The sequence below is a fragment of the Sesamum indicum genome, linkage group LG9 (genome assembly GCF_026168435.1).
Source record: "Sesamum indicum cultivar Baizhima isolate 11 linkage group LG9, ASM2616843v1, whole genome shotgun sequence".
In the NCBI taxonomy this organism is placed as follows: domain Eukaryota; kingdom Viridiplantae; phylum Streptophyta; class Magnoliopsida; order Lamiales; family Pedaliaceae; genus Sesamum; species Sesamum indicum.
Window position 1 is genome coordinate 21,952,618 of NC_142665.1, and position 27,952 is coordinate 21,980,569.

Sequence of the window (27,952 nt, forward strand, 5' to 3'; positions counted from 1 at the left end):
AATCTGTATGTGTATGTGGAGATAAAGAAAAGAAAGAGACAAATATGATATAATAATGATGATTGTGTGATTATTCTTTGGGAAGTTGCACAAACATCCCAAGAGTGATTAAAGCCAACTCCGACGACTTCTTTTTGGTTAAATTCTATTTTACCCAATGTATTTTATTAAATTAACAAAAAAATTTATTATATATTGAAAATAAGTAAAAAAAAAAAATTGTTTTCAAAATCCCAACAAAAAATACCTCATTATGTTAATAATTGACGAAATGTGGCATGCACAAGCGGTTGGTTTCTGTTGTTTTGATCAATATTTTAGACCATTTTTTATTAAAATATCCTTTATATGTTTATATAAGAGACTAAAACCTTTTTGGCTCTGTGCATTTTTTAGGAGTTAGAGCTGTACACGGCCTTTTCACAAACTTTAGATGGGAATCTACAAATTTAAAATTTGTTCTCTTCCATGTTAGTGAGTTGACGGATAAACAAAGTGAATATGCCCCACTCATCATAACCCTTTTCCCATTCTTTTACTCTATTTTATTTTATTAAAGAGCCATCTCAATAATTCGCCTGTAGTTTCATTAATTAATTATTATTAATTTTTTTTTAATAAAAGACTTGAGTTTTCCAATTCAATCGGTTAGACAAACTCCAATCATATGAACCTCAATTTACAACGAATATATACGAAGTTCATTCCATAAACTAGTCATAGTTATTATAGTTATAGTTACAATTATAATAAGACTTAATTATGTTCATGCCTATTTCAAAAATACGAAATTATTTTTTTTTAAAGAAATTTTATACATCCCTTTCAAAAATTCACTGTTCATACATAACCTCATTTTATTTAAATTTGGACGAAAAATACTGACTTTATAAAATTATATATTTTTTTAATTTTACCTCTCATTTTACTTTTTCATTTAATGATTAAAAAAATATGATGATGTTAAATTCAATATATGTGATGTCATCAAAAAACAAGATCAACTATATTTATATTATCAAAGTGCGATTCAACACGTTGTCACTAGAGTTCTTACAAAAATTCTTCTTCTCCTCTCAAACAAAAGAGGGTATTTATACTATTACGAAACTATGCTATTTAGGGTAGGTGAAAGTGAAATACCATTCCTTCTCTTACCTACCCTTATTACATGACTATTGGGGGTATTTCAATAATTTACCCTTTTGTGATGATTCGGTATTCATTTTTCCTTGTTGAGATAATCTTTCTCTTTATCAATGTGATTTTGTTTATCTTCCATCAATATGTATATTGCATTTATCCCTTTATAAGTACAAAAGTATTCATAATAATTTTAAATAATGGGCAAAATTAAGAAATTTTATGTATTTTTTTTTTACTTACGTAAGCAATTTACGTCCAAACTCTAACAAAATGAAATCAGGTGTAAATGAAAAATTTTTGGAGGGAGTGTAATTGTAATTTCAAAACTTTTTCAAAAAAAGTGTAATTCTTATTTAGAGGAAGTCTAAGTATAGTAAATAATAATAATAAGAAGAATACCATTAAATTTCTGAAGATTGCCACTTAAAAGGTCATATCTTTATAATTTTACAAAGAACAAGGGATCAGCAACTACACTATTCACCCTAGAACATTGCCAACAGGGGTACTACGCCTATTGAGATTGGCAGCAACCAAACAGAGAATCAAACACAGACCAAATCCCATTATTCACAAATCCCCCTAGCACATAAAACAAGCATTCAAGAAATCAAACTCATCATTTCACCAATACATCAAGCTGCGATATTGTAACGAATGTGCCTAAGAAGCACCGGAACCACAACGTCCGGCGAGCTCAACTGCGGCAGGTGGCCATCAGTGGACATGACCTCGACGATGGATTCACCACCCAGGTTCTGATGGAGGTACTCGGACACCACCACCGGCACGGCCAAGTCCTTCATGCTCTGGATAATGTGGCAGGGGACTTTGACGTGCGGCAAAAGAGGTCTCATGTCGCTGTAGAATATGGTCTGGGCCACGCTCAGTGCTATGTCTGGCCTCATGTTGAACAGTGTCCTGCTGAATTCTTGCACCGCCACGGACTCCATGTCGCCCCCCACTGCCAGCGGCGCAAAGCCGGAGCACCAGGCTTTGTAGTTTGATCTCATGGCTTCGAATAGTTGTACAAGATCGTCTTGTTCGAATCCTCCGAAGTAATCCGGGTCGTTCAAGTACCTGAATGAAAAGTTCAATCAACAAATCATGTACTTAGTCATTTTGGTCGTGAATATGATTTTATATTATTTAATACATTCAAATACAAAAAAATCAAATACATCAGTAGGCACAACATGTTTTGTGCTAAAAAAAGAATCTACCGAATGAAATCTACTTCAATTTAAATTAAAGTCCAGTTAATGGATCTTTGTGTTAATTAAAAATTTTGTGTTCCAATATTATCTGAGGCAGTTGGGAAAAAATTGAACAAAATTCCGACGCATAAAAATTAGCAATTACTTCAGAAATATAGTGATACTTTAACATTTTTTACGAATAATTATCAATAAAAATTATGTAAGAACGTAAATTTGTATTAGTTATGTTTCCAAAAAAAAATAGGAAAAAGTCCGTTCAATGCATTATGATATAAATAAATCCAAAAATAAATTAGATTGCCAGACAACAAATTAGATTTCACATAGAAATAAAAAAATTCAAAATTCATTGCCTGGTTTTTTTAAGTTTTTGATTTTCTATATATAATATATATAAGCAAACACATATTATAAAAAAAAATATGATTTGACAATAAATAGTAATTTTTATAAAAAAAACATAATATTAAATATACAATCCCTATATATGTATGAATATACATAAAAGATATTTGATTTGGCAATAAACAGTATCTTTTGTCACCAAAACACAACAGTAGACATACAACATTTATTTTAAATTAATATAAATCATCTCAAAAAATAAATCCGCACATACACGCTATCTCCAATACATACTTATTTATCCTTATTTTTTCCTATCTATCCCCATAAAACAAAATAAAACAACCAAAAAATTAAATCCAAACACTAACTATGTATAAATATCGTGTTTTATTCAAATTATTTGAAATTATAATTTGAATTACTGTGCAATTAAGTTCCAGAAAGCATGACGTATGTTTTTGACTTTATATATTTCAGTTCAATTCAGACCAAAACATAAAATAGTGCAAGCAGCAGCAACATACGTAAGAACAAACAATTTAAAAAATAATGCCAATTCCCATCACTATTAGGCATATGAACGCATTTACAAACCCAATAGTCCACACCGAATCCAATCATTATTAAACCTAAAAAGCCGCAAACTATAGTACCAAATTCTGCAAAGTTAATCAAACAAAACGCAATTGTCCAACAAACAGTTCATATTCCGAAAAAGACTAATGCAACAGTAAAAATGAACTCCAATAAAAGACAAACACTACATACAAGTACAAAACTATAGCCGCCTTAATTCCCTGTTCCTCACAAACTTGTCCGAATTAAGAAATAATTACCTGGGAGAAGCAGAAATGGCGACGAGTTTACTGAAAAGATCCGGCCGTGTGATTGAGGCGATCACGCCAATCATCGCCGACACGGAATGCCCGACGTATATGCACGACTGCACCTGGAGTTCCTCTAAGATGGCGATAACGTCATGCGCGTAACCCTCCAGAGTCGAATACCTCTCAAAGTCGAAGTAATCCGGGTTAGTGGTTCCGGCACCCATATTATCATACAACACGACCCGGTATTCGTCTACCAAATGGGGAACCAGGTGCTTCCACACGGATTGATCAGTACCGAACCCGTGGGCTAGGACTATGGTCTGTTGACCCGACCCTAAGATCCGAACGTTGTGAGCTTCTTCAGCAATTCCCATGACGATGTTGTTGTTCTTCTTCTTGGTTGAAGTTCTGCAGTGATTGATGTGATTTTGGGTCGGAAAATGCGTGGACTAATTTGAGGGGTTTTGAAGGCTGCGTTTGGAACGTGACACGAGAACACGAGGGATGACGAGAACCACATGTCCGCAGATGATATTATTCAAAGAAATTAATTCTTTATTTATTTATTAATTTTTGCTCTTCTGACAAATTTATTCATATGATGGTTGTTTTGTGGGTCAAAACAAATAATTATTTATAATCTAAACTAATAAATTATATTAAATTATAAATTAAAAAAATTAACTTATCAATTAATGTAAAAATTAATAAATTCCATAAATTGTCTTTATCAGTTGAATAGTATTTTTTAGATTATAAAAAATTGATATAAGATGTTAAAAATCGTCATTTTATATTTATATTATTTATTTTTGTATGATGAATAAATAAATTTAATCATAAATGTGACATTATTAATAAGCCAATGGACGGGTACGTTTGGTGCTACGTAATTTTCATCTCATGTATCCTTCTCTTGTCTTTTTCTTTTTCTTTTTTTATAAGTCATTGTTTTATGTGTATATAATAAATATTATTTTTTATAAATTTCAAAATATATTAAAAATAATATTTTAAATAAAAATAAAATACTGTATAAGTCAATACATTATATTAAAAATAAAAAAGAAAAAAGAAAAAAAGTATTTATCAATTAATGTACAATTTAAAAAGTTAAATAAGTCAATTATTTTATTGTTAACGTGCATATTTTACTTCACAAAAATTAGTACATCAGTCGTTAACCATCATTTATAAGTGTAAAATACCTGTTCTTTTTACATAATAGAGATAAAGTGTGGAGTAGTGAATATAGAGAAGTGAATAAATATTTTCATTTTATTTTGTAATATATATAAAAATAGAATAGATGTTCTTGTAACCTTATTGCAGGAGAAAGTATTAACATGTAAAGACGTATAAGGGTAATTTAATCATAAAAATATTTATTTGACCTGTAATAATCTAGTAATAAGTCAATTGGTGATAATCATGAATTTTACTCCTATTTTTTTGTTAATATTAACAAATCTAGTGGATTTTGACTAACAAAGGGACTTATTTTATTAAACGAAAGCAACCTTCAAGGGTATTAAATATAATTTTTCAAACCACATGAGATTTATATGCAATTACATTAAATTTCGGTAGAGTGGAGTAGTTATCCCTAGAAATATTACAGTCGAAGTGGTCTCTAAGAAAAAGGAAACAGGTTAAGCTAGTCATGATCGTCCCCGGCTAAGATATTTCGATGCTCAAATTAATTTGAGTTCGAGATGGAAAGCAAGCAACCTAAATGAAGTAGATAATATTAAATGTGTCTTACCATAAATGCTTTGGACGGAGGGCATTTATAGGCTTAAATGTACTTCATCAAATGGGTTAAGTGGCTTCACCTTAAGACATTTGCTGTTAAAGATCGTGTGGTATGGCCACTTACATGTCAGTCGTGTCTGGACGATGGGTTGACGAAGTGGGTCTAGTAATGCGACCCGACCCGATTCTATTTGCATGTATCTTATGGTATTTTAAGTATTTTTCACCACGAAAGAGGTACTTTTTTGTCTTTTTTTTATTAAACTGGTTATACCTCCGTCAAATTGTTTTTATTTGAGTAAACGTAATTCAAATTTTTTATGATTAAGTAATTTTATAAAATAAAAAAAAATATCAGTTAAACATGATTGATCCATTGGGGCATTACTTAACAGTTAAAGTGTATGAATGCAAGAGGTACTTATTTTTGACGATTTGTATGTAATATGGTACTTGAGTGTATGTAACTGTCGGTTAACATACTAAAAACAAACTAAAAAACAAACAGTATGTTTGGATTTGTATTTTAATTGTTTTGTTTTGTATTTTAGAAATAGAGAGAGAGAAAAATAGAGATAAGTGAGTGTGTGTTGAAAATAGATGATATGTTTGGATTTGTGTTTTGGAAAAATTTAAAATATTTTGAAATAAGTGGTGTAGATTTGATGTTGGGATTTGGAAGACAAAAATTACTGTTCATTGTCAAATTATATATTTTATATATATTTTTATATATAAATATGTATATATATAAATATTTTATATTTAATGTTGTACTTTTGGAGAAAACAATTACTGTTTATTGTCAAATCATGTATGCTTTATATTATATATATATATAAATACATATATATTATATATGTAAAGTTGAAAATCAGAAAAACACGCAGATAAGGTGTAAAAACACAAAAACAAACATTCGATGTGTTTTATCTTGTCTCGAAAAACGCGAAAAGTGGAATCCAAATAAAGCCTAAAAGTGTTGGATCTCCGAGCAATCTCGTACTATTTGTGATACGACAGCTTGCAGTTTCTACTCTACAGTATTAAATCACTTGGAACGAATCAGTTTGGGATATGAGTTAAGTATAAAAACGTAACGCAAGTGGAGAAAATATCTTTGGGTTGTGATATGATTCTGCAGAAGCGGGAGGGGACCAGGGCCCCAAATCTCAAAATCACATGCTGTCAGGACTAACGTCTTTGGTTCTCGACCACGGACAACTGGCAATGCACTGATGCGAAGACTTGACTCTACTAAACGCCCGCGACGTGCACGCCGGCAGTACTGATGGTTCCTCCACATGGCCAGATACAAGCCCACAGTAGTAAATGTTGTAGTGAGCAGTGGGCCAATCATCCTCCCATTATTGCCTTTTGAGGGTTAATATCCAAGGCCCGTTTACTTGTGAATGACAGAATTATTTTTTATTAAATAAATGACAAAAAAGCTTGATATAATTATATTATCGAAATATGATAAATTTTACCAAGTATTTAAATTGATGTTTCTATGTGCTTTTGGTAGGAAAATTATCTTTGAACTATTGTTTACAATATTTAATAGACAATAAAATATTGTTATTATTACCATTTATTATTTATTGTTGTTGTTGTTGTTATATTTATCATTATCATCATTATTATTATGGTTATTATCAAATTAAATTCTGACAGTACAATGGTCATTCTCATTTGGTGCAGCATTGGGACTAATTTTATACCACCTTCCAAGGTGGTATTAATTATTTGGGTGTAATCATAATTAGTATAGGGCTTTGATTTGTACCGGATTCCCATATAACAAAGTAAACATTGTATTACCTTATAATAATTTTCTTATATAAACTTATACATCCAAGTAAAGGGGACCTAAGTGGATTATAGAAAATATCTTAATATCAACAAGTAGAATAAATTTTTAATATTATTATGTCATGTTGGTTCTAACTACATTTAATATTGAGAGTGGACGAGAAGTTTGCGCAACTTGTAAGTTTTAATACTTTGCCTCCTTTCCTTTTGAATCAAAATGATAAGGCTACAAGGGATAAGCACTGATTTGCATCATTTGGTAATTGACATTGAGGAAGTGTCTAAGACGCCTTCTCCGATGTTGGCCACGCTTCACATAATCTATAAGCCCCAAACCTACCTCTGCTTGAAACATCTTCTGGAAACAAAACTATTTAAGTATGGTAATTGCCTACATAATTGATGTGGGTGAAACAGGAAGGGAAGTTGTGCTTGAATGTGACTCACTCATGGAAAAGATCTCGTAAATCAGACTGGACCCGAACCAAAGACATATGTCCATGATCTGTACATATGGGCTTTACCCATTTCGTGGAATGGACAAATTACTCCGAAATGAACTTCCAACTACCATTCTAGTGAAGAAGCCCATATTCCCAAAAATAAGAAAAACATACAAGAGCTACAGTTTAGGGGTCACATGATTTGTTTTACTCTGGTTCTGATGATGTTAGAACAGCAAGAGCTACAGAAACACATGTAATCTGGTACCGGCTGAAGTACGTGGAAGTTGTCAGCTAGTCAAACACTTACCACATAACTCTATTAATAAATCAAAAATTAAATTACCATAAATTGTTTTTATTTTTTTCTCACGAGCATGTGTGTGACAGAAGACTTGCTTCATGAATAAAATAAAATACAAGAGGCTCCCACAAAACCCAAATGATTGGATACTAATCAAGAAGAGCCCTTATTTTATGTAATCATCTGCATAATTAATTTCTGCGATTAGGATTTGCTAAGGTGCAGTGCGTGTGAGTGTGTGTGTGTGGGTAGATAAGATCTCATTCTCTAAAGTCTGGACAGGACAGATGATTCCAGCATGCAAACATGCAACACTCCGACCCCAGCAACACCGCAAACTGAGAAGCGGACCACTTGTGGTCAGAAACCAATGCCGAAATTGTAGGCCATAACGTTAGCCCAATGGGTAAGGAGGAGTCAGGATTATGTATTCGATATGAAAGCTGCATTGACGAATAATATGTAATTTATAAACAATTTTAGGGTATTCCAACTTTTTGTAAAAAAATAAAAAAAACAAAAGTAATTGTATTTGTAGGGCATGGAAATGAATTGGGCGTGCCATATTCTTTCGGTTTTATTACAGGCCAGCATTTACCTGCAATCAATTCCATCACACCAAATTCTCTTTCTACTTGAATATTGTGTTAGGTTTTTGCATGAATTTCTTCCTTTATTTCTGTCTCTCTCTCTCGTGCTTCTTGGCAGTGATGAAATACAACTTTCAAACTCACATAATAATAAAGTATTGATAAAGTTTCACACCATAATCATGAAGCCCACCCACTTACCACCCCCCACCGCCATTTATCATTGCATATAAAACAATCATTCATCCACTCATTAATCCCACTTCAACTCAAATTAATTCCTTACTCCATTAATATTTAAAAGTATTGGTTCGCATCACTTGTATTTAACCCTCAATGCCACACAATAAAACTGACCAAAATCAATATGAATTACAATTTTCTCGTCCTAAACTTATTCATCCTTACATCTAACTTACATTTTATTATTAATTATATTGCAATTTATAGTTAATGGGTTTCACCCAAAGTTATTGTATACTTGTATTGACATTCCTAAAATTTGGACATAATACAAGAACCTCATGATCTATTAATATTACATCTATAATATAAAACACGATTGTAAGGAATATAACGTAATTTTGCAAAATTTGAAAAAAAAAAACAGTAAATGTTGTAACTAATTAAATTTCAGGAAATTAATGTAACTATCCTAGATTGACTTAAGATACTAATGAAGAAAGATTATTACCAAAACAATGACCACATGAGAAAAAGGTTAAGTTACATCAAACAAAAAGGAAGCATGCGTGACAATGTTTTTTTTTTCTTGTTTGCAATAATCTACGCTTCATCCACTGCACCTTCGAGCGAAAGCTGCTTTAGCCATTCAAACGTTCGATGATGCGACAACTGCTTTTTTGCTGCTTGCTTTTTCGTCAGCTTCGCGGATTTCATCTCTTCTACATTCTCGTCGCCGTCGCTCGCGTTCCTCTTGATAATCACGACTCTTGAAGGAACTGTATCCACCGCATCCACTGAGCACTTGCATCCCCCAAGTAAACTCCTTGGTTTATTCTTAATCTTGTTGTTGGAGTTGCCGCTGCTGATGGAGCTGCCGTTGCTGCTGGTGCTGTTACGACTCCCGAATTTCTTGCAGTTAGTGCTGTTGGTGGGGCACCGGGTTTTGAAATCCTGGAACCCGATTTCTGGCGGGGCTGTCACTAATCCCAGCCGGAAAATGTTCCAGGCAGATGATTTCTTGGCGAAGTTTCTATAATTCGTGTTGATCGTCCCTTGCCTGTTGCTCCGGATCCTGGGCGACGGGCTCGGGTGGGAATGGAATTGGATCCGGGGGGGTAATCCAGGCTTGTATTTTGGCCCCAAGGTGGATGCGGAGCTGCCGCTACTCGACGACTGGTGGCTACTGATACTGCTACTTCTGCTGGAAATTAACCCGCCGGAGCAGCAATGGTCCATGGATTCCGACCTGGAAATCGGCCGACGCCTTCCATCACAATACTGCAACAGCCCCGTCTCCGAACTCACAGAGTGGCGCAACGGCAGAATTTGGCCCTGGAAAAAGACTTCATCAGCAGCGCACATTTCTGATTCTTTGGACAGAGAGCAAAAATCAAAATCCTCTTGAATTCCAATTTCTCTGGGACGAACATTTTCTTCTTCTTCTCTCTCTTTCCTAATAAGTGGGAGATCACTCAACGAGAGTGCTTCCTCATCATCTTCATCTCCAAGAAACTGCATATCATTATCATCAGTACATTTATTCTCCATTTCTCTTTTCAAATTCAAGTATGTGTAATGGGAAGAAGAAGACGAGGAGGGCTTTTTATACGTGGATGAAAGAAAACCAGAAAGACAATTGGAATGAGGGAACAGAAAAGGAGATTAAAATACTAGTAGAAACTGATGGGATGACTCAAAATTTATGTGCTTTTCTTGTTTGGGAGTGAAGAGAACTATTGGTGATACCTACGCCGGCCCCTCTTCCTTTTCTAAGTCGCAGCGTGACTCACTTTACTCATTGTTTCAAATCATTATTTTTTGGGGGAAAACATTAACAATTTTGAAAATCTAACACAAATCGAATTTGATGAGACTTGAATTAATATAATAAATACAACACACTTGTCATATAATTGACAAACAATGTAAAAAAAAAAAAAACTAATCAAATGATAGATATATCTCTATGAATATTTTTTTAATAATCTTGTGCATTAAAGTGGGACGGCCTTGTGGTTGTAGTAGGAGGATTATTTTTTTCTTGCTTTCCTCTCATTTTGACCTTAGAGTTTTAAATAATCCATTCAATCTATAGTGCCACATTAGTCATGTAAATGCTTCATGCACCTCAATGGTTGATATGTTATTTTATTTTTTGCAAATTGGAAAATATGGTGTGTGTTATGAGACAGTGTCATGTAACATGAAGTATTATCTGTTTTCATTTTACATAATAAACTTATTTAACCAACATGAATTGAGTAACAATATTATGACTGTACATGAAAGTATGATATATAGAGCATGTATTTAAGCATGCTGCTGTCAAATTACAGCTTTTCTTGGTTTGGAACATAAAATTGCTTATTGTAAACAGAATGCTACACGACATTGATTGTCTCGAGGACAGATGGTGGTGTAAGTGTTGGGGCAGCAGATAAGGCCAAATAGGTTCAATTTGAGGGAACAGAGTCGGTCAAGTTTTAAATGTTTTTATAATCCCATTATTCTTTAGCTCTTTCCATGAGGGATTTTTTTTAATTATTTTTTTGTGGAAAAAAATATGGTATAGACTTTGCTTATTTCACAGGTAAAGGAATGGATACGTACCATTCCCATATGTTGAAGCAATTTCAAGGTTAAAAAGGTAATTTGCACCATGCACAGTTAGACAATGATTAATAATGTAAAAAAATATATTTTTATTATGTGAATTTATGTATAATTTAAAAAATATAAATAAATTGATTGATTCAGTTAAATCAAACTTAATTTAAATAAAAAACTTTGGTAATAATTTAAAAGGACGATGCTGACGTGTTTATTTCATTTTGTTGAGAGAGTAAAATCCAGATAGTGTAGCAGTGTTTATGTTAGTTAGAGAAGCTAATAAGTACGTAATAAAGGGAGCTTTTGTGACTTAATTGATTCTGCACCTTTTCACCCTACCAATATTTTTGTGCCCAAATTTGGTCGAGCTTTAGACACCATGGTTTCTATTTTAGGGTAAATTACATTAACATTTTCATTCAAATAAACAAATATTTTTGTTCTTTGTAAAATTATAATTACACCTTTTTTTTATATTATAGTTGTAATTATAACTATATCGTATATTTAAAAATAAAAACTTACACAAACATCTATATATTATACTAACATCACCTTAAGGGTGTACTTGTAACTCTACAAAAGGCAAAAGTTATTTATATATTTGAACCGAAGCTCACAGGGTATCAGTATAATTTACTCTTTTATTGAAAGAAATTCACCTTATCCTTCCAAAGATCGATTTATAATTTATTTATTTAATTTTTGAACAAGAATTGGTTTATGATTCAAGTGGCAGCAATTATGTTTTAGACTAAGAGTTGTGGTTATGGTTAAGATTTTATAAACAAGTTCGAAGTCAAGGGTTTGAATTTCAACGAACGCATGGGTATATTATATGAACGTTTGTTTCTTGCTTTTGAGTGAGTTGTTGTAATTTATTTACTATTATTAATAATATTAATATATTAATTGAATTGAAGTATATATTGATTAGCTAGGAACACTAACAAATAAAATTATTTATAAAATAAATAAATAGACATTTAATATTAGTATCTAGAAATACACCCTGAATCTAAAAAGGCTACATTTAAATTTGAATTTAACAAAAGAATTTAAAAATAAAATTTCAAATGAATTTATATTAAATGAATTTAAAATTTATCAAAATATTATTAAAAATAACTCGAAATGTGAATCGAAAATTTAAATTCTTTACGACGTAAAATTATCCAACCACGTACAACGGATTCATTAATACAAATATAAAATTATTTACACCAAATCCATTTATGCAGACATAATATAATGTTTGATATAATTGTCGAAGAAAAGGCAATGGCTATTCGGATCAATCCTCACATTAGTCACACAAATTCAACATCAATACGCTAATGATGGCATCAGCGGGAGAGCTGAGTCTGGGAATTGGCGGCGGTGCCAGCACCAGCCACCGTGGGGGCGTCGGTGGAGGCGGCGGCGCCTCGACTAGGTTGGGGTTGGAGGTGGCCGTGGGTGCCATAGCCTTGTGTCTTGTAATCCTCCAAGTCCTTGTACTGGGTGTAGGGACTTGTATCCACCGGCAGCCCTTGTAAATTTTCCTTCCTTTGGTCATTCTCGTCATGTCTTCTCTCCATCTCTTTCCTTTCTAATTTGGAACCTGTGGTCGATTACTACTTTGAATGTTCGATTTATAAGGTTTTAACCACTTCGTAATGGTACCACGTGTGGAGGTGTCGACCGATGAGGAAATCGAGGCTATACCCCGCATTACCATTCAGATTTACTCTTTAAGACTAATTTTTGTTTGTTTTAAGGAATAATTACATTTTCTCACACCGATATTTAATGTAATTCTACGTAATCTTTTTATAATTTAAAAAATTATATCTAAAACCCTTAAGGTTTGCTCTCGTCTAATAAATACGTTTCTATGTTAATCAAAATGCATTGATTTTATTGATACTAACAAAAAAAAAAAAAATTATATATGCATTCGATTGACTTATTACTAACTTATAGCAAGTCAAATAAATTTTTTTATAATCAAATTATCCTCATACATCTTCACTCAATAATGCACTTTATGAAGTATATCTTCACTGTTATAAAAATAGTTTAGTTCGTAAAAAACTGTTTAACTTGAAATAAGTTAGTAATAAGTCAATTAAGGGTAAGTATCAATTTTCATTCAATGTTTTTGTTAATATCAGCAAATTCAATAAATTTTGACTAACTTGGAGACTTGTTTGTTAGATAAAAGCAAATCTCAACGATGCTAGATGTAATTTTTTCAAACTACAGGTTATGAAATTATACCAAACCTCAGGAGGGAGAAATATAATTATACCTTGATTTTATATGCTCTAAATTCTAATTTTGATTGGTTCCGATCAAATTTAAATTAAATACACTTATTAGTAGCACTATAGTCTGAATTTATTTAATTCAAAATTATATATTGATGAGTACCAAAATTGCTACACCACAATGATCGAAGGATCTTTAAAAAAAATTTAAATTATCAAAGGACTAGCCGTGCGAAACAGACATTTTGATACTTAAGTTAGTAACAATTTATGAAAAAATAAAAGAAAAAACTTGAAATAAAGTTAGAATAATGGTGAGATATAATTAATGATGATAAATATTCGTATGGAGTGCAAATTATAAGTTTGAAATAGCAAAAAAAAAAAAGCGAGAGAGAATAGTGTGAGAAAGTTAAGAGTTTGAGAACTACACAAGACCTCAATTTATAGGTTTGTACAGTGTTAGATACGGGGTCAATTACCGAGTTCCATATGCAAGCTTTTTGAGTTGGCTGTCATCCGCAAAAATTGTTAGTGATTTGGGTAAATATTGATCGAGTTACGTGAGTTGGACCAAGGCCTGCCAAGTATGCCTAAAGATTCAGGAGTTGGCTATTTGTAGATTTTCCAACTCATTTGCCGTCGATTTACTTGGAACCACTTGGAATATTTTAGGATAACATGTACAAATATCTTGGCAAGCTATATAATGTGTCCTCCTAGCTGTATGATGATGTGTCATGTTGTAATGTGCTTATTTCTTGGGTCTGCCAGTTCAGTAAAGTAGCAGGTAAGCCTGTTGGCTTTTCTACCATGCTGATGGGCTCTTTTCCGCTCTGTTGATGGACCAATTAGGCTTTTAGCCGATTGGACTAGTATTCCTAGCTTGTAGACTTAATTCAATAATTTTGAGGGACATCGTATACATATGTGTGTATATATATACATATATATATCTAACAAGTATTTACTTATGAAGTACGCCCTCACAATGAGACTGAAGATAAGAAAAGAAAATTATGAGATTAGCCAAAATCTAACTCGTCGTGTTATATCAAAACATACTAGAAATAAATTTATTTGTAATTTTTTTCTTATTTAGTGAGTTCAGAAATATGTGTAAAATTCTTTTAAAAGTTGATAATCAAAATAAGTTTATATAGAAATTGAAATTGATAGAATATCCAAATCAAATCCAAAGAATTGATTTCCGGGTTGGAGATGGAATTACCCGCCTCAATTATGTCAACTTTACATTTAAAGTCTATAGTGAGTGATCCACTGTTAAAGTGGGCTTCATATCAGGTCCAAAAATAACCTAAACTTTAAGATCCAGCTTGCTACTAGACTGGTAATGCCTATGGCTGGGGGATATCTTTCTTGGGACAGACAATTCTGAATTCTGCGTGTAATAACGTTTTTTTACATTCATATTAGTTATAATGTATGGACACGAATGGCGATGCAGACCAAACACCATAGGTACATAATAACATGAAAAAATGTCAAAAAATTAAGATATAGACACCGCCATATATTTTTAATCTATCATAAAATCAAAATATACAATATAAAAATATTAAGGATGAAATATAAAATAAATGTCTTACATTTAATTACTTAACCGAAATATATGACTTAAAAAATATACATATTATATAAATAAAAAATCGCGTTGTTTTTTTTTTTATATTTTTCAAATACGGGTAGCGCGCTGTGTCTATATTCGACACGTGTCTAATATTATAATTAAGTATATATTATTTTGAAAATATTTGTACATTATAGTGTATCAGGTTTTTTGACGGGCCATGAGGTTTTGAAATCCCCTCATCTACATAATGTTTTAAAAAGTTATTTTGAGTTTGATCATGAGCTATCAATTGGTTCAATTACATTAAATAATTTAGTTCAAGCCGAGATCAGATTGGCAGATTTGAGGACGACATCATGAACCAGGTTGGAGTGCAGTCAACTGACTTTGCTCCTGAATAAGAAATTTTGATTTGTTTGTTTGTTTTTATTTTCTGATCCTGAATTTTGATTTTTATGGAACCCTTTTAGATCCCATTTCTAAAATGAATGGAGTAATAGGTGTAAGTTGAGAGTGGGAGTGACAGCTTTCAAATCATGGAATCATCATCTCATGTTTGACAAACAAAGTTGTTGTTAAATGATGTCTAGTTGACTCCATTACATAATACATAAGAAAATATCTAAACATGGTCGTCGTAGCCGAAACAACACGTGTAGGAATCCTAGCTACATTGTAATACTTGGGAAAGGTGTGGTATTCCATGCACTAACAAAGTGCACCACAAAAATGAAAACCTCATCATCATTGCAACATGGGCAAAGGATGCACTAACCATGTGCTGCCCCAACTATCTATCTTCAATAATTCCCCTTGTTCCCATCTACCACCACTCTCAATTATCTAACCACATTTCCCATGGTCAAACAATCCCTTTCCCATTAACAATCACCATTGCATTGAACTTAAAAGCAAAACTCCCAGCCTCCAACTTGCAAGAATATTGAATCCTCTCCCATCTCTACATCTCCTCAAAATTTTTGTTCAACTCATTTATGCAATATTCAAAGATTTTTGTTTGTTATAATCACCATTGTTTTTATTATTAATAACGGAAAACACAAAATAACATACTGACGAGTGTAATTATTAAAAGACCAAAATACCTTTGTATATTAATAGAATTTACCCTTAATGGCAGGATCAGCGCATAAGAATTCGACCCGACCCGACCCACCTGACCTGGGTCCAATAAGTCAACCCATCTGTTCAGCCCTTGGATCAAGTGAGGTGGACGCATCTGTCACACGCCCATGCGGTGCCGTACTACTATATATACAGGCATTTATGAATATTTCATAGGACACATTTTATTACTTTCACTGTTTTTTCTTGGTCTGATTCGATTTCGTTTTATCACCCTCGACCTCTCATTTCTAATTTAAGCATCGGAGGGCCTTCGCTGGGGGCTACCCGACTAGTCTTACGTTTGCTCTGTTCTCAGGATTCACTAACAGGAAGCTCGAAAGAAGGATTCAACGATTCGACCTCGAGACCAGGATAAACGACCTGATCCGAATTTTGTGCCACCTACATCACATACTTTTGTCAAATTATCACTATAAATATATATTAAGTAACAATATCTTTAGAATCTCGAACATGTTTAGTGTGGAGAAGAAAAAGATAATATCTTTGGGACATGCCAAGAGACCCAAGTCAAAGAAATTAAACCATGTCTGATCATTTGAGAATCCCATTACATTAGGCAAGTGTGACAACAACTGTACACTGATCAAGAAACCATCTTCATCTCCTCCCTCCAATATTTCACATTTCCCCATCTTTCCGACATAAAACAATCCCCCACCTGCTTCCAATTGCTGTGCTGCCCGAACAAACAGACAAGAATTTAACCTTAATCACAACTTCAAAATAAATAACTAAAACAACCAAAGCTCAGCACCCTTTGTGCCAGCTCCGTTACATTGCATATTTATTCTCCCCATACTTGCCCTCTATGTCCAACTAATTGCCACTGGACTTCCCACCACGTGCTTCCCGTCGGACCACTCAATTCTGGCAAACTCATTTGTATTCGATGGCATTGACGGTGCGGTGAACGTCACAGTATACGATTTCTTCTCGTTCGTTTGACTGAAAGTCAAAGTCGCAGGATCCACTGAAATCTTGACTGAATCACTCGATGACGAAGTAGACACCTTGTATGTCCCAGGTGGTCCTACGTTGGTGAGTGTTCTCGTGTGTTTAACCACAGTGGATCCTGTACCACTACCACTCCCGCCAGTACTACCCATTTGAGCTTGGAGGGGCACGGCGAACGAAGGGTAGTTCAGGTCGTTCACGCTGTAGGTTTTGCGGGTGTCGCAGCTGAAATCCCTTCTTGCGAGGCTTTTGATTTGTGCAGAGGTGTAATTTAATGCGCACAGGAAATTCAGATAATCTTCTACGCCCAAATCGTAGACCAGGCCTGGGTTGAGGGCGGATACGGGATCCACGTGTCCTGCCCCGTGATCAAACGGTGTGGATGGCTTCCCAGTTGATACGTCCTGTATCAATTTGCCATTCTTGTAAGCTGTGTAAGCCGTGGTCATGAGAGCCGAGCGGATAGCCGCTGGGCTCCAGTCGGGATGCGCCGCCTTAAGCAAAGCCGCCAAGCCGCTAACGTGTGGACAGGACATTGATGTACCAGAGATTATGTTGAAGGCGACGCGCCGATCGTCCTCCGCCAAGCCAGTGGGCCCCACGGCCCCGGACCAACCGGCTAAGATGTTCACTCCTGGAGCTATCAGGTCCGGTTTCAGTATCTCGGCAGTGATAGAGTTTGGTCCCCGCGAACTGAACGCGGCGACCACCGGTGATGGTTCGATTCCCACCTTCGTCCCTTCAAACAGAACGGTGGCCGTTGGATTGGAATCCGAAAACAAATATTGCTTGATTGCCTCGCCGGTTGACTGGCCAACCGCCGTGGCAGGAAGCAAGTGAGCGTCCGCAACCAGCTCCTCCCCGTTGGCGGCGGTGTTGGTCAAAACCATGCCTATCCCTCCGGCGGCTTTGACAACGGAGCCTTTTTGAACTCTGGGATTTACCCCACGGTCACACAACACAATTTTACCCTTAACTTTTTCCGGAATCAGTGTTCCCGTCATGCAAAGATTACCATTAGTAACATTGCTTACATTTCCAGCGTAGACAAAGGGAAGCAATTTACCAGGCAATGAATCGCCTCTATATAGCGAAACGCCGGAGAAATTTTTCCCGTTTCCGAGGCTGACGTATGCCGGGAAGTCACGATCTAGGGTCCCCGCTCCGACGGTGGTTATCCACGGAGCAACGTTGGACAAACTGTACGCGCTAGGGCCCGCGTTACCGGCCGAACAAGAGACCAATATCCCCTTCTCCATGGCAGCAAAAGCTCCAATCGCAACGCTGTCCCTGTAGTAATCCGACATACCGCCTCCCAGTGACAAGGACAGTACATTAGCGTTGTCGTCGATGGCCTTATCCATGGCGGCCAAAATGTCAGAGCTGAAACACCCACCAATCCAGCAAACCTTGTACACAGCAACCCTAGAGCGCGGGGCCATTCCACGCGCTGTTCCCGCCGCATAACCGAACAAGCTAGCGCCGGAAACAACAGAACCAGCGGCTGTGGATGAAGTATGTGTACCATGACCATCGTCGTCTCGCGGAGATCTTGATTCCTTGCTCTCGTCAATCGGGCCGAGAGTCGCTTCATAACCTCTCGCAAAGTACCTAGCTCCAACCAACTTCCTATTACAGTTGGATTTAGTGAAATTCGTGCCAATCTCACATTCACCTTTCCAGGAACTGGGCACAGGCCCGAACCCCGTATCATCGAAGCTGGGGCTTTCGGGCCACACCCCGGTATCCAAAACTCCGACAATTACTTCACTCACCGAGTCAGATTCCGGGAACATCGCCGCGTTCTGGTCCAGACCCAAAAACGAAGGGGTCCGAGTCGTGTGGAGCTCGTACCTCAACTCCGGCAAAACGGAGAGAATCCCTGGCCGGGTCTCCATCGCCTGAGCTTCCTCAGGCGTGAGTCGGGTAGAGAACCCATGAATCACGTTGTTGTAAGTATACAGCATCTCGGCCGAATCAGACACCGATTTAAGTGAAGAGTCATACCAATGAGTGTGGTCTTGGAACACCGCCGGCATCTCGGATTTCGCCATGTGAACAATGTATGTTCTCTTCTCCGCCAGCGACAACTGGCAGAGGGCCAAAAACAACACAACTCTAACCACTAAAGATGTGGGAATTATGGTATGCTTCTCCATTTTTAGAGTTCCCCAAAGATTGAGGTGGGCTGTGAAGGGTATATAGTTCTATATAGCGGGAGCCAAAAGATACAGCTGGAGCAAGAAGTGTGAAACCATGCAGGGCGAGAGAGTGGGGACAGTGCTGCTTGTCTGGTTTATATGCATGATTGTAGTGCAACAAAAAGATAAAATGAAAGCCAGGTGAGTAGAAAGAGAGAGGACAGATCAATCATATCCATGTTTATCTCCCAAAAACCCAAAACTGAAAAAAGAAAAACTATACACACACACAGAGACTACCCTAACGTGTGTGTTTGTGCGTGTAAATGTATATATGATGAGTGGAATATCTATCTGTTCATAACTTTATATATATGGATGGCACACTAACCTTTGATCACGTGTGGTCAGTGTTTGGGGAAGAACAAAAGGAAAAAGTGAGAAAGCTCCAAATTTCACCTCCCACTACTGTTTCTTCCACTTCACACAACCATTTTATTCTACTCTGTAAAAACCCGTTTCTTGAGAATGGTCAAATGCCTCTTTCCCTTTGGGTAATAGAGTAGTAGAGGGGTGTAATTACAACAAACTGGAAAGTAATTACTGCAGAGGATTGGAAGGGGGGAAATCTTAAAGATTACCCTTAGTTGGTCACGGGTCACTCCATGTAAATGTCAAAAATGAATCGGCGGAGTGGGTGGTGGGTGGGGAGACGTGGACGACCTGTCAACTTCTAACTTCCAACCAACAATAATCTTCTTTCTTCTCTTTTTTTTCGTTGGTTTTTTTTTTTTATATTTATTTTCTAAATATTATGAATTAAGTAAATATGCGGAATAGTCCATCCATAAAGATATATAAGACAATAAATTATTATTTTTTAAAAATAAATAAATAACTGTTTATTAGTGGAACGCGAGTTCAAAATCTTATCAACAATTTTAAAATTTTTATTTTTATTATTACAACATCGATTGGTACTCTTTTTGTGTTATAGTGATTACAAAAAGACAGGTTCAGTGCAAGGAGCGTGAAACCATTATGGCGATTTGAAGAAGCTATATATTAACAAATTCATATTTATTCGTGCAAAAAAAATATATGATATAAATGACGATTTTATAATATTCTAGTTTATATGTACATATCTTTAAAAAAAGGTGGTCGATTAGTATTCTAACTATTTGATAACTCATAAAAAAATAATCGAACAAGCGCATATCTATTCTTTTCATCATTTGATCTAGCTAATTTACGTACAATTACTTTTGAACTATAGAATTTGCAGGTTTTAATAATTGATTATTATGTAATTAGATTATATTGAAGAAAAATTTCCAATATTATGTATAAAATGAAAATAATCAAAATTAAAACATAATTACTAGGTAGAAAAAAAAAAGAAAAGAAAAAAGGAACATGGGAGTAGCATAATGTTTCACGGGAACAAGGAGGGGGCAACCGGGCAAGGGTTCACGTGAAGCACTTTAAACAAGGGGATAAACAAACAAGCTGTGGAAGATGAGCATATAAACCCAGGAAATTAACACTCGTTTTTGTCTCATCTGATAACGTACGCAGTAATTTAGTATTAATATTAGGAAATATGAGGCCTTTTCCTTCACATTCAAGCCTTGTGGCCTTCAAGTCTTTGTCTTGTCTTCCTGTCCAAAAACAAAAAAGTCTTTGTCTTGTCTTGCTCATCTACACAATCCATAGTCTCTATCACCAATCCTCCCACCTTTTTGCTAACACCCATTACTCTCAACCTAATTTCTTTACTTTACTATTAAACAATTTTGTTTCTTACCAATCATCTTTTAATTTTACAAAGGTGAAATTTCATATATAAGTTCAAAATTATAGATTTCAATTTCACTAAATTATACATAAACGTCTATTCGTTTGATGTGAATTTATTGTATTTATTTTTAAAACAACCAAAAAGAATAACTTTTTTTATTTATATTATTGTCATCACTGTGTACGTATGTGTATAGTGCAAGTCTACACTAGAAAATACCACACTAACTAAATTCTAATCATGTATAACGAAACGTGTTACGAGTACTTATCATATAATTAACCTTTCTATTTTTCGTGTGTGCTGATTCATGACGTGTATTAATTAAGAATAATTTTTAAAAAAATAAAAAAAATGAAAATTGATTAGTTGATTAAAGCCAAATATCTAAAATTGAAATAATAGAAGTGTAAAACTATAGTTTGAGCAATAAATTAAGTGGTGGTGGTACATGCAGAGAGTTGAAGTGAATTAATAACTCAACAATCTTTTGGGTAATAATTAAGACTTATAAATTAGTGAATATAATTGTTTGTACATCAATGGGTTATTAAATTATTGCAAGAGCAGCACATAATTAACAGTAAGTACATGTTTCTACCTGTCCTTATGATGATTATTAATTTTCCCGCCTACCATCCACCAGACCGGACCAGATCCTGGGAGATGAAATTAATACACCTATGTAATAATACACCTTTCTTAACGCCAGTGCCAAAATTATTGAATCTAGTCCCACTTCACTTGTCCCTCTTTCCTTCTACTCTCTCTCTCTCTCTCAATAACATCCACCGCTCTGAAGCAACAACCGAATTGTTATGGATAGATAATTATAATTATACGAAATTTCTTTCAAAAATCATATTTTCTCGAGTTAAATCAATTACATCTAGACTTCCTGAAATACGATCAGCAATTGACACTACTGTAAATATTGTAGGATTAGTTTGTAATTTTTATAAGAGTTGAATTAAAATAAGTTTATAAAACATACTTAATTGTAAAAGTTCAAAATATCATGTTATATAGTAAGAAACTTTCTAGAAAATAGTAAACGCCCTTTAATATATTTCTTACTTTTTTTTTAGCGCTATTTTGAAATATTTTAGCTTATTAAAGTATAAGAATCTGAAACTTCTTTAGTTTTATATAAATTACCGGGCCCTGTTAGATTGAGACATTAATGAATGAGTGTCCTTTTAGTAAACGAGAAAATAATTATTGTTAAAAAATTAATTATTGTTGGCCCAAAAATAGTATCCAAAGAGTAAAAGTTTATATTAGATCGACGGGGTAGAGTTTATAAACAAAGCTTAATCAGCAAATCCAATCACTAAATAATAAAGCATCCTCATCAATCGCATTCTACACATCACGGGTTATATCTCCTTAAAAAAGAGAACCAGTTAGTACTCTATATCAAATTGAATCAAACAACATGTAGTCATTTTCCTAATATTTTCGATTAATTGGGCAAGATACCTTCAAGGTGACGTATCTCTTAAGCTTGATCTACTAGGTGTGTAAGATAACTAAATGATATGATAATTTAAAATTAATTCAAAAATAAAAAACCCCGAAATCAATTATAGCGCGAATTTTGTCAAATGATCCAATCATCACCCACTCAAATCTACGGTGGATACAACATCTGCTCTCCCCCTCTCTCTACAAATGCTCTGGCTAACGACGCCGCCACTCACAAGCAAAGCCCCATCTCTTGCTCTTATTTTTTGTCATTGAAACAAAACTTTCAGAAACCCACCCATCTCCGCACACGTCAGACCATGCCATTCTTTCATAATTTTATACTGACTAATAACAAAATTAAAGATAAATAAATATATTTGAATCAAAAAACAAATGGCCATTTTAGCGAAAACAACCTTAAAAGATAAAAGTACAAATGATAAAAGAAAAAGGTAGCAAAGTGAATTGGTCTGATTTCACCATTCACCCTTGTCCAAAAGCTAGTGGAAATATATGAAAGAAAATGTTGACAGTTGACTTACGGTGTGACAAAGGATGTATGGGTAATATTGTAAAAATGAGGCATAAAATTTGGATAAATAAATATACTTTATTTTTCTATTATTTATTATATTAAACATTAAAGTATTGATCATCGTCCTAGTATCATTAATAAATTCAAAATTTAAAACAAAATTTATCGACGTGTCATGGGAAACACATCAAAAATGATGTCCAATATCTTAATATTACTTGGACCCACATAAAATAATTAAATTGTATTGTTACAAATAAATAAAATTACCACGAAATATCTAAAAAGTAATAAAAGAAGGATTTGTAAAAAATATATATTGTAAAATGAATTGAGTAGTCAACCATAACCGGCCCAAATTATGAGTTTTACTCACATTTATGAATTTATTAAATCATATTTTCGTTTTCTAATTTACCTAAATTCCAGAAAATGAATAAGAGAGAAATGAAATTTAAAAAAATTAATAAATTAATTAATAAATTCTACTTTTATTCGGCTATCGGTTTCTCCACAAGTCCCCCAGCCATGGCGTATGCCACCAATTTCGCTTCTCTTCAACGTCTTCTTTGCCGTCGCCGGCTGCCGATCACTTCATTTCCTACCCAATTTTCATGTGATGTCTATGGGTCCACTTTGGCTTCTTATCCTATTTTCCTTCTCTTCTTGTACCCGAGTTACTGTGATAAACGGCGGCTGAGCACCAGCGCCGAGTGGATGGCTCCTCCTGAATTCGCCGGGATGAACGCGTACGATATCCTCGGGGTGTCGCGTGCCAGCTCGTTTGCGGAAATTAAAGCTGCGTTTCGTAAGTTGGCCAAGGAAACTCACCCTGACCTAGCTCACTCGCAAAACCATTCCTCTCATGCTTCCAGTAAATTCATTCAAATCCTCGCTGCTTATGAGGTGCATCAGTTTTTCTGCAGGTCTACTATGTTTTTCTGCGTGTGAAATGAGTGGAATTTTACATTTAGGTTTCTGTTCCTCTTATAACTTTTCGGAATCGAGAGCTGAATTTCTAGTTTAAGAAATCCGTTTGTTGTTTTCGGGGCCTTATTTTGAATCCATGGTGTTGTCTGTTTAATTTTATGGACAAACATTACTGTTTGATTTTCCGGCGGGTAGCATAGAGTTCGTTTCAGTTCATAATCCTTGACCTTGTGAAATACTTTCTGCTGTTCCTAGATCAGTTTGCTATTTTCGTTGGCCTTATGCTTGGCATTAACTTTCTAGCTCCTTAACAGTTGATGCTACTCGTGGAATCTCTCTAGTGTTGCACAGAAGGTCGTGTATGACATCATATTCCAGTAAACCTTTGTAACTAAGATGTCTTGGAATCAGAAGCTCTAACTTGATTTATAACTTGATTGAATTCAGATTCTCTCAGACTCTACCAAGAGGGCTCATTATGATCGGCATATTGTATCTCAAAGAACCTTCACTGAGAGGCACTCTAAACGAGATACGATCATCTTCAACTATAACTCCCATGGATACCCGGTTAAGCAGATGGAAGTTGTGGAATGGTTGAAATGGTACAGATATACAATAAATGATATTTTATCTGAAAGAAGAGTGACAGCTGGATCAGGATATTTTGACGTCTTGGAAAGAGATTTTTATTCGGCCTTGCATGCAGCATACTATGGACCTGAGATTGAGTCTGTGGATCTCCTTCCCAACTGTTTTGAAGCTGAGGAGAGGTCTATGCATACCACAACCGAGGTGCTACACTTAGTTTCAGGCCGAGACCTTTTTGGGATGGTATGTCTGGCAAACAAGTATCGTGAATTATCACATGGTTACACTGGAAAGCTAACATCTGCAACTTCGGGATCAGTCCAATTGGCTTATAATAGCAGGGCACAACCTGAGTCTGACGTAGCTGAAGGTAACGATTTCCAGAAGCAATCTATCAGTACTGATTATCAATCATCCGATGCATATAGTGATCTAGAGTTACATTTATGTGGAAGAGTTGTCGCTGTGGCTACAAGAGTTCCCGCTAAAAGTCTTACTATTACTGAGGATGAGGCTGCTGCAGACCTAATACATGTTTATCTTACTTCATGTGAGGAGCCAGGGCATCTGTGTCCTGAAGATAGATCTACAGATTCACCAGTTGGATCTAGAATTCCTGTGGGAACTATAAAAGGTCTGGGAACCACCTCTGAAGAAGGGACTTGCTATGTCTACAACAACAGTGGCATGAAGACCCATATGATCATGAAGCATAGGACAATGCTGGTTTGTGCAATTTTCTACACTGTGCACCAAAAATAAAATCAAATAAAAAGAAAGAGAAATTCCTAACATGGTGGCATCAAAACCTATGTAAATATGAATCATAGAATATTAGAATGTTAAATTGGTTTGTGGTCAGTATTAGATATACAATTTACGGTACTATTTTCATGTTTGCCTTTTCTTATCTACTCCTGGGGCATGAGGATTTGAGTTAGAAATTGTTAAGATTGTTTCTAGGGGTTCTCTTCAGGATTATATGTATGCATTAAATTGACAATTGAAACATGCATAATTACTTTTATGCATGACATACTAGGTTGTTGGTTTCCTTCATGCTGAAAGATTCTGGCTTAGACTATGGTTTGGAATGTGCTCTTTGTTTCATATATTTATTTTTCCTTGTATTTTCACGATGATGGATTTTGTGGTGAATCCAATTTCTGATAAGCTAGCCATGGCGTTTTGGTTAAAAATCTTTTGATTCATATTGAAGGCTAATGACTAATGTGTTCAAGAACATGTGTGGTGCCTTTTGTTTTGGTTCTTTATCTTATTAACCTTAGAAGTGCTTATAAATGGATTCATACTTGAGATATATGTAATGTGGTTATTCTTGCATTGACTGTGTTCAGGTGAAACACTTGCATTGGTTTCGTGTCGGAAAGGAAGTTTCAGTTTGTGAATGCAGATGTAGTCGAGCCCGTTTGCCTCCAAGCAAGTAAGCAGCAGATTTTTACTACTCTATTTGATTATAACTTCTGTATCAACCTTACTTTATCTTAGAATTGTTCTAAATTTTTTAAAATTGTAAATTTCATAGAGTGAGACTGTTGGTCATGGGGTTCGTTCCTTGATCTTTATCTGAGTAAAAAGGTAGACCCTTAGAATTCACTGTGGAATTCTCTTTCGTGGTTCTATTCCTTCCTATTGAACCGGTGAAGCGCTGCCCAGCACTCCTTATCCCTTCCTTCAGTTCCTAAAGGGAAACAGTGTCTTATTAACTAGTCTTTGGTCAAGATAACTCTTTTTTTTTTTTTTTTTTTTTGTTTCCCGTACATGTGATTGGCATATAGATTTTCTCTTCTTTGCCCTTTGTCAAAGCATTAAAACCATTGGCCTAAATTGCTATGGAGCTCCCAAAGCCATTTTTCTTCAAATTCATGGATAAATTCATTTCTCTTGCTGGCAAAGTTGGAACCATGAAACTAATTGTTCTAAACGAAACTGCTTTAGTAACTTAGTTTCCTAAATTCATGCCCAAGTTGAGAACTTTGAAATGTGAACCCTGTTTTGTATTTAACTAGAGCCTGGAATCAGAAAGCAATTCTGTTTTTCTTAAAATTATGTTGTGCCTAACTACCTACATGCTTCCATTGTATTTTTCCTTGTTCAATTTGGATATGTCTATCTTCATGAACGTGTTTAACTTTTCCTGCTACAGATTTTGGCTGTTCGAGCCTCGCAGTGCAATGCATGATATAGGAGGTTGGTATGTTGAGACATTTGGAAGAGATAATAAAGGAAAGACAGTTCCAGCCCAGAGATACTGGGACGGTTTAGATACGAATCAACATTTTGAGGAGTAAGTAATTTGTAGACTCTACAAAATTCATGCAAAGATTCTTCAAGATCACTTTTCCTTTGGAAAGGCAAACATAGTATTTGCTGGAAAATAAACTCTGTTAAGTCCTATTCATTTAATTTTTCGAACAGAAAGGAGAGATTGGCATAGTAGCACAATTTATCATCCTTTGTCTATGTTGTTCCCTTTTGGAGTCTGTTTATGATATTCAATGTCATCTGCAGGAGACTTCATCCAGCAATGTACTTGCTTGCCCTGGCCTATAGGACTCTGGATATTGAAGATTTGAGAAGAGGAAAAAGGACGATTAAGGATAGAGTTGAAGCAAAAATGTCAAGGGTGTTCAGTTGGTGCAAGAAAGTTTCCTAGTTAAGAACAATTGATTGATTGGATGATAGTGATCTCTGGTGTTATAACCCTGGCATATCAGGCTTGGGGTCTCTTAAGCATTAGGAGAATCTGTCACCACAAATCCTCAACTGGAAACTGGTGATGATGTCCAATTGTGAGAAAGCCGTACAACTTCTTACTGCTGTTTCTAGAATATATAGATGGTGTTGTGAATAGGTATGTAAAGTTGAAAGTATTGGTGTATGGTATTTGGTGTCCCATGTAGCCATAGCACTTGAGGAGACAGATTCCATTGTTATCCTCTGGAGATTAGAACAATAGCTCCAGAGATGGAAAGTAGACTATTTTTTGTGTAAGCTCATAAGAAAATCCATAAAAAGGGTGTAGCATGAATCAATAAGGACAAAAGCACTTGGAGCATCTTGGTAGTGGATTTCCTGGGCAGAAACACCCACCTGGCCAGATACGGTATACCTGAAGCGGTGCTTTATGTTATTTTAATGTATGTTACAATCTCTTCCCTGTAAATACGTCATCCTATTTAGAAGTGTAATTTCCTAGACATTGTAAAATTCGGAAGCGGTAGCACCTACACTTTTGATTTGGATTTGATCCCGACAGAC

General features: G+C 35.1%; 4 protein-coding genes across 4 annotated transcripts; 1 reads left to right on the forward strand and 3 right to left on the reverse strand.

Moving 5' to 3' along the window:
- Nucleotides 1-1,517: 1,517 nt before the first annotated feature.
- KAI2 (alpha/beta-Hydrolases superfamily protein) lies at nt 1,518-4,045 on the reverse strand. The gene is made up of 2 exons (XM_011101035.3): nt 3,551-4,045; nt 1,518-2,226 (listed from the first exon to the last, which is right to left on the reverse strand). Exons 1-2 carry the CDS (start codon nt 3,916-3,918, stop codon nt 1,782-1,784), a joined length of 813 nt encoding a protein of 270 aa, XP_011099337.3. The 5' UTR covers nt 3,919-4,045; the 3' UTR covers nt 1,518-1,781.
- Nucleotides 4,046-9,122: 5,077 nt separating this feature from the next.
- Nucleotides 9,123-10,359, reverse strand: LOC105177785 (uncharacterized). Its single transcript, XM_011101034.3, has one exon. The coding sequence runs from the start codon at nt 10,183-10,185 to the stop codon at nt 9,238-9,240; it is 948 nt and encodes a 315-aa protein (XP_011099336.1). The 5' UTR covers nt 10,186-10,359; the 3' UTR covers nt 9,123-9,237.
- A 6,393-nt stretch (nt 10,360-16,752) lies between these two features.
- Nucleotides 16,753-19,675, reverse strand: ARA12 (Subtilase family protein). The gene has a single exon (XM_088884990.1). The coding sequence runs from the start codon at nt 19,356-19,358 to the stop codon at nt 17,052-17,054; it is 2,307 nt and encodes a 768-aa protein (XP_088741116.1). The 5' UTR covers nt 19,359-19,675; the 3' UTR covers nt 16,753-17,051.
- Nucleotides 19,676-23,637: 3,962 nt separating this feature from the next.
- On the forward strand, nt 23,638-27,932 carry LOC105177782 (Chaperone DnaJ-domain superfamily protein). The gene is made up of 5 exons (XM_011101032.3): nt 23,638-24,055; nt 24,527-25,396; nt 26,029-26,114; nt 26,838-26,978; nt 27,203-27,932. Exons 1-5 carry the CDS (start codon nt 23,678-23,680, stop codon nt 27,345-27,347), a joined length of 1,620 nt encoding a protein of 539 aa, XP_011099334.1. The 5' UTR covers nt 23,638-23,677; the 3' UTR covers nt 27,348-27,932.
- Nucleotides 27,933-27,952: the final 20 nt, after the last annotated feature.

Excerpts from the sequence above, each read along its gene's own strand:
- KAI2 (XM_011101035.3), bottom strand. The coding sequence starts at position 3,918 with ATGGGAATTGCTGAAGAAGCTCACAACGTTCGGATCTTAGGGTCGGGT. Across the intron at positions 2,227-3,550 it reads GCCATTTCTGCTTCTCCCAG|GTACTTGAACGACCCGGATT; the intron begins GTAATTATTTCT and ends CTTTTCATTCAG.
- LOC105177785 (XM_011101034.3), bottom strand. The coding sequence starts at position 10,185 with ATGGAGAATAAATGTACTGATGATAATGATATGCAGTTTCTTGGAGAT.
- ARA12 (XM_088884990.1), bottom strand. The coding sequence starts at position 19,358 with ATGGAGAAGCATACCATAATTCCCACATCTTTAGTGGTTAGAGTTGTG.
- LOC105177782 (XM_011101032.3), top strand. The coding sequence starts at position 23,678 with ATGGCGTATGCCACCAATTTCGCTTCTCTTCAACGTCTTCTTTGCCGT. Across the intron at positions 24,056-24,526 it reads AAATCCTCGCTGCTTATGAG|ATTCTCTCAGACTCTACCAA; the intron begins GTGCATCAGTTT and ends GATTGAATTCAG. Across the intron at positions 26,115-26,837 it reads GCCCGTTTGCCTCCAAGCAA|ATTTTGGCTGTTCGAGCCTC; the intron begins GTAAGCAGCAGA and ends TTCCTGCTACAG.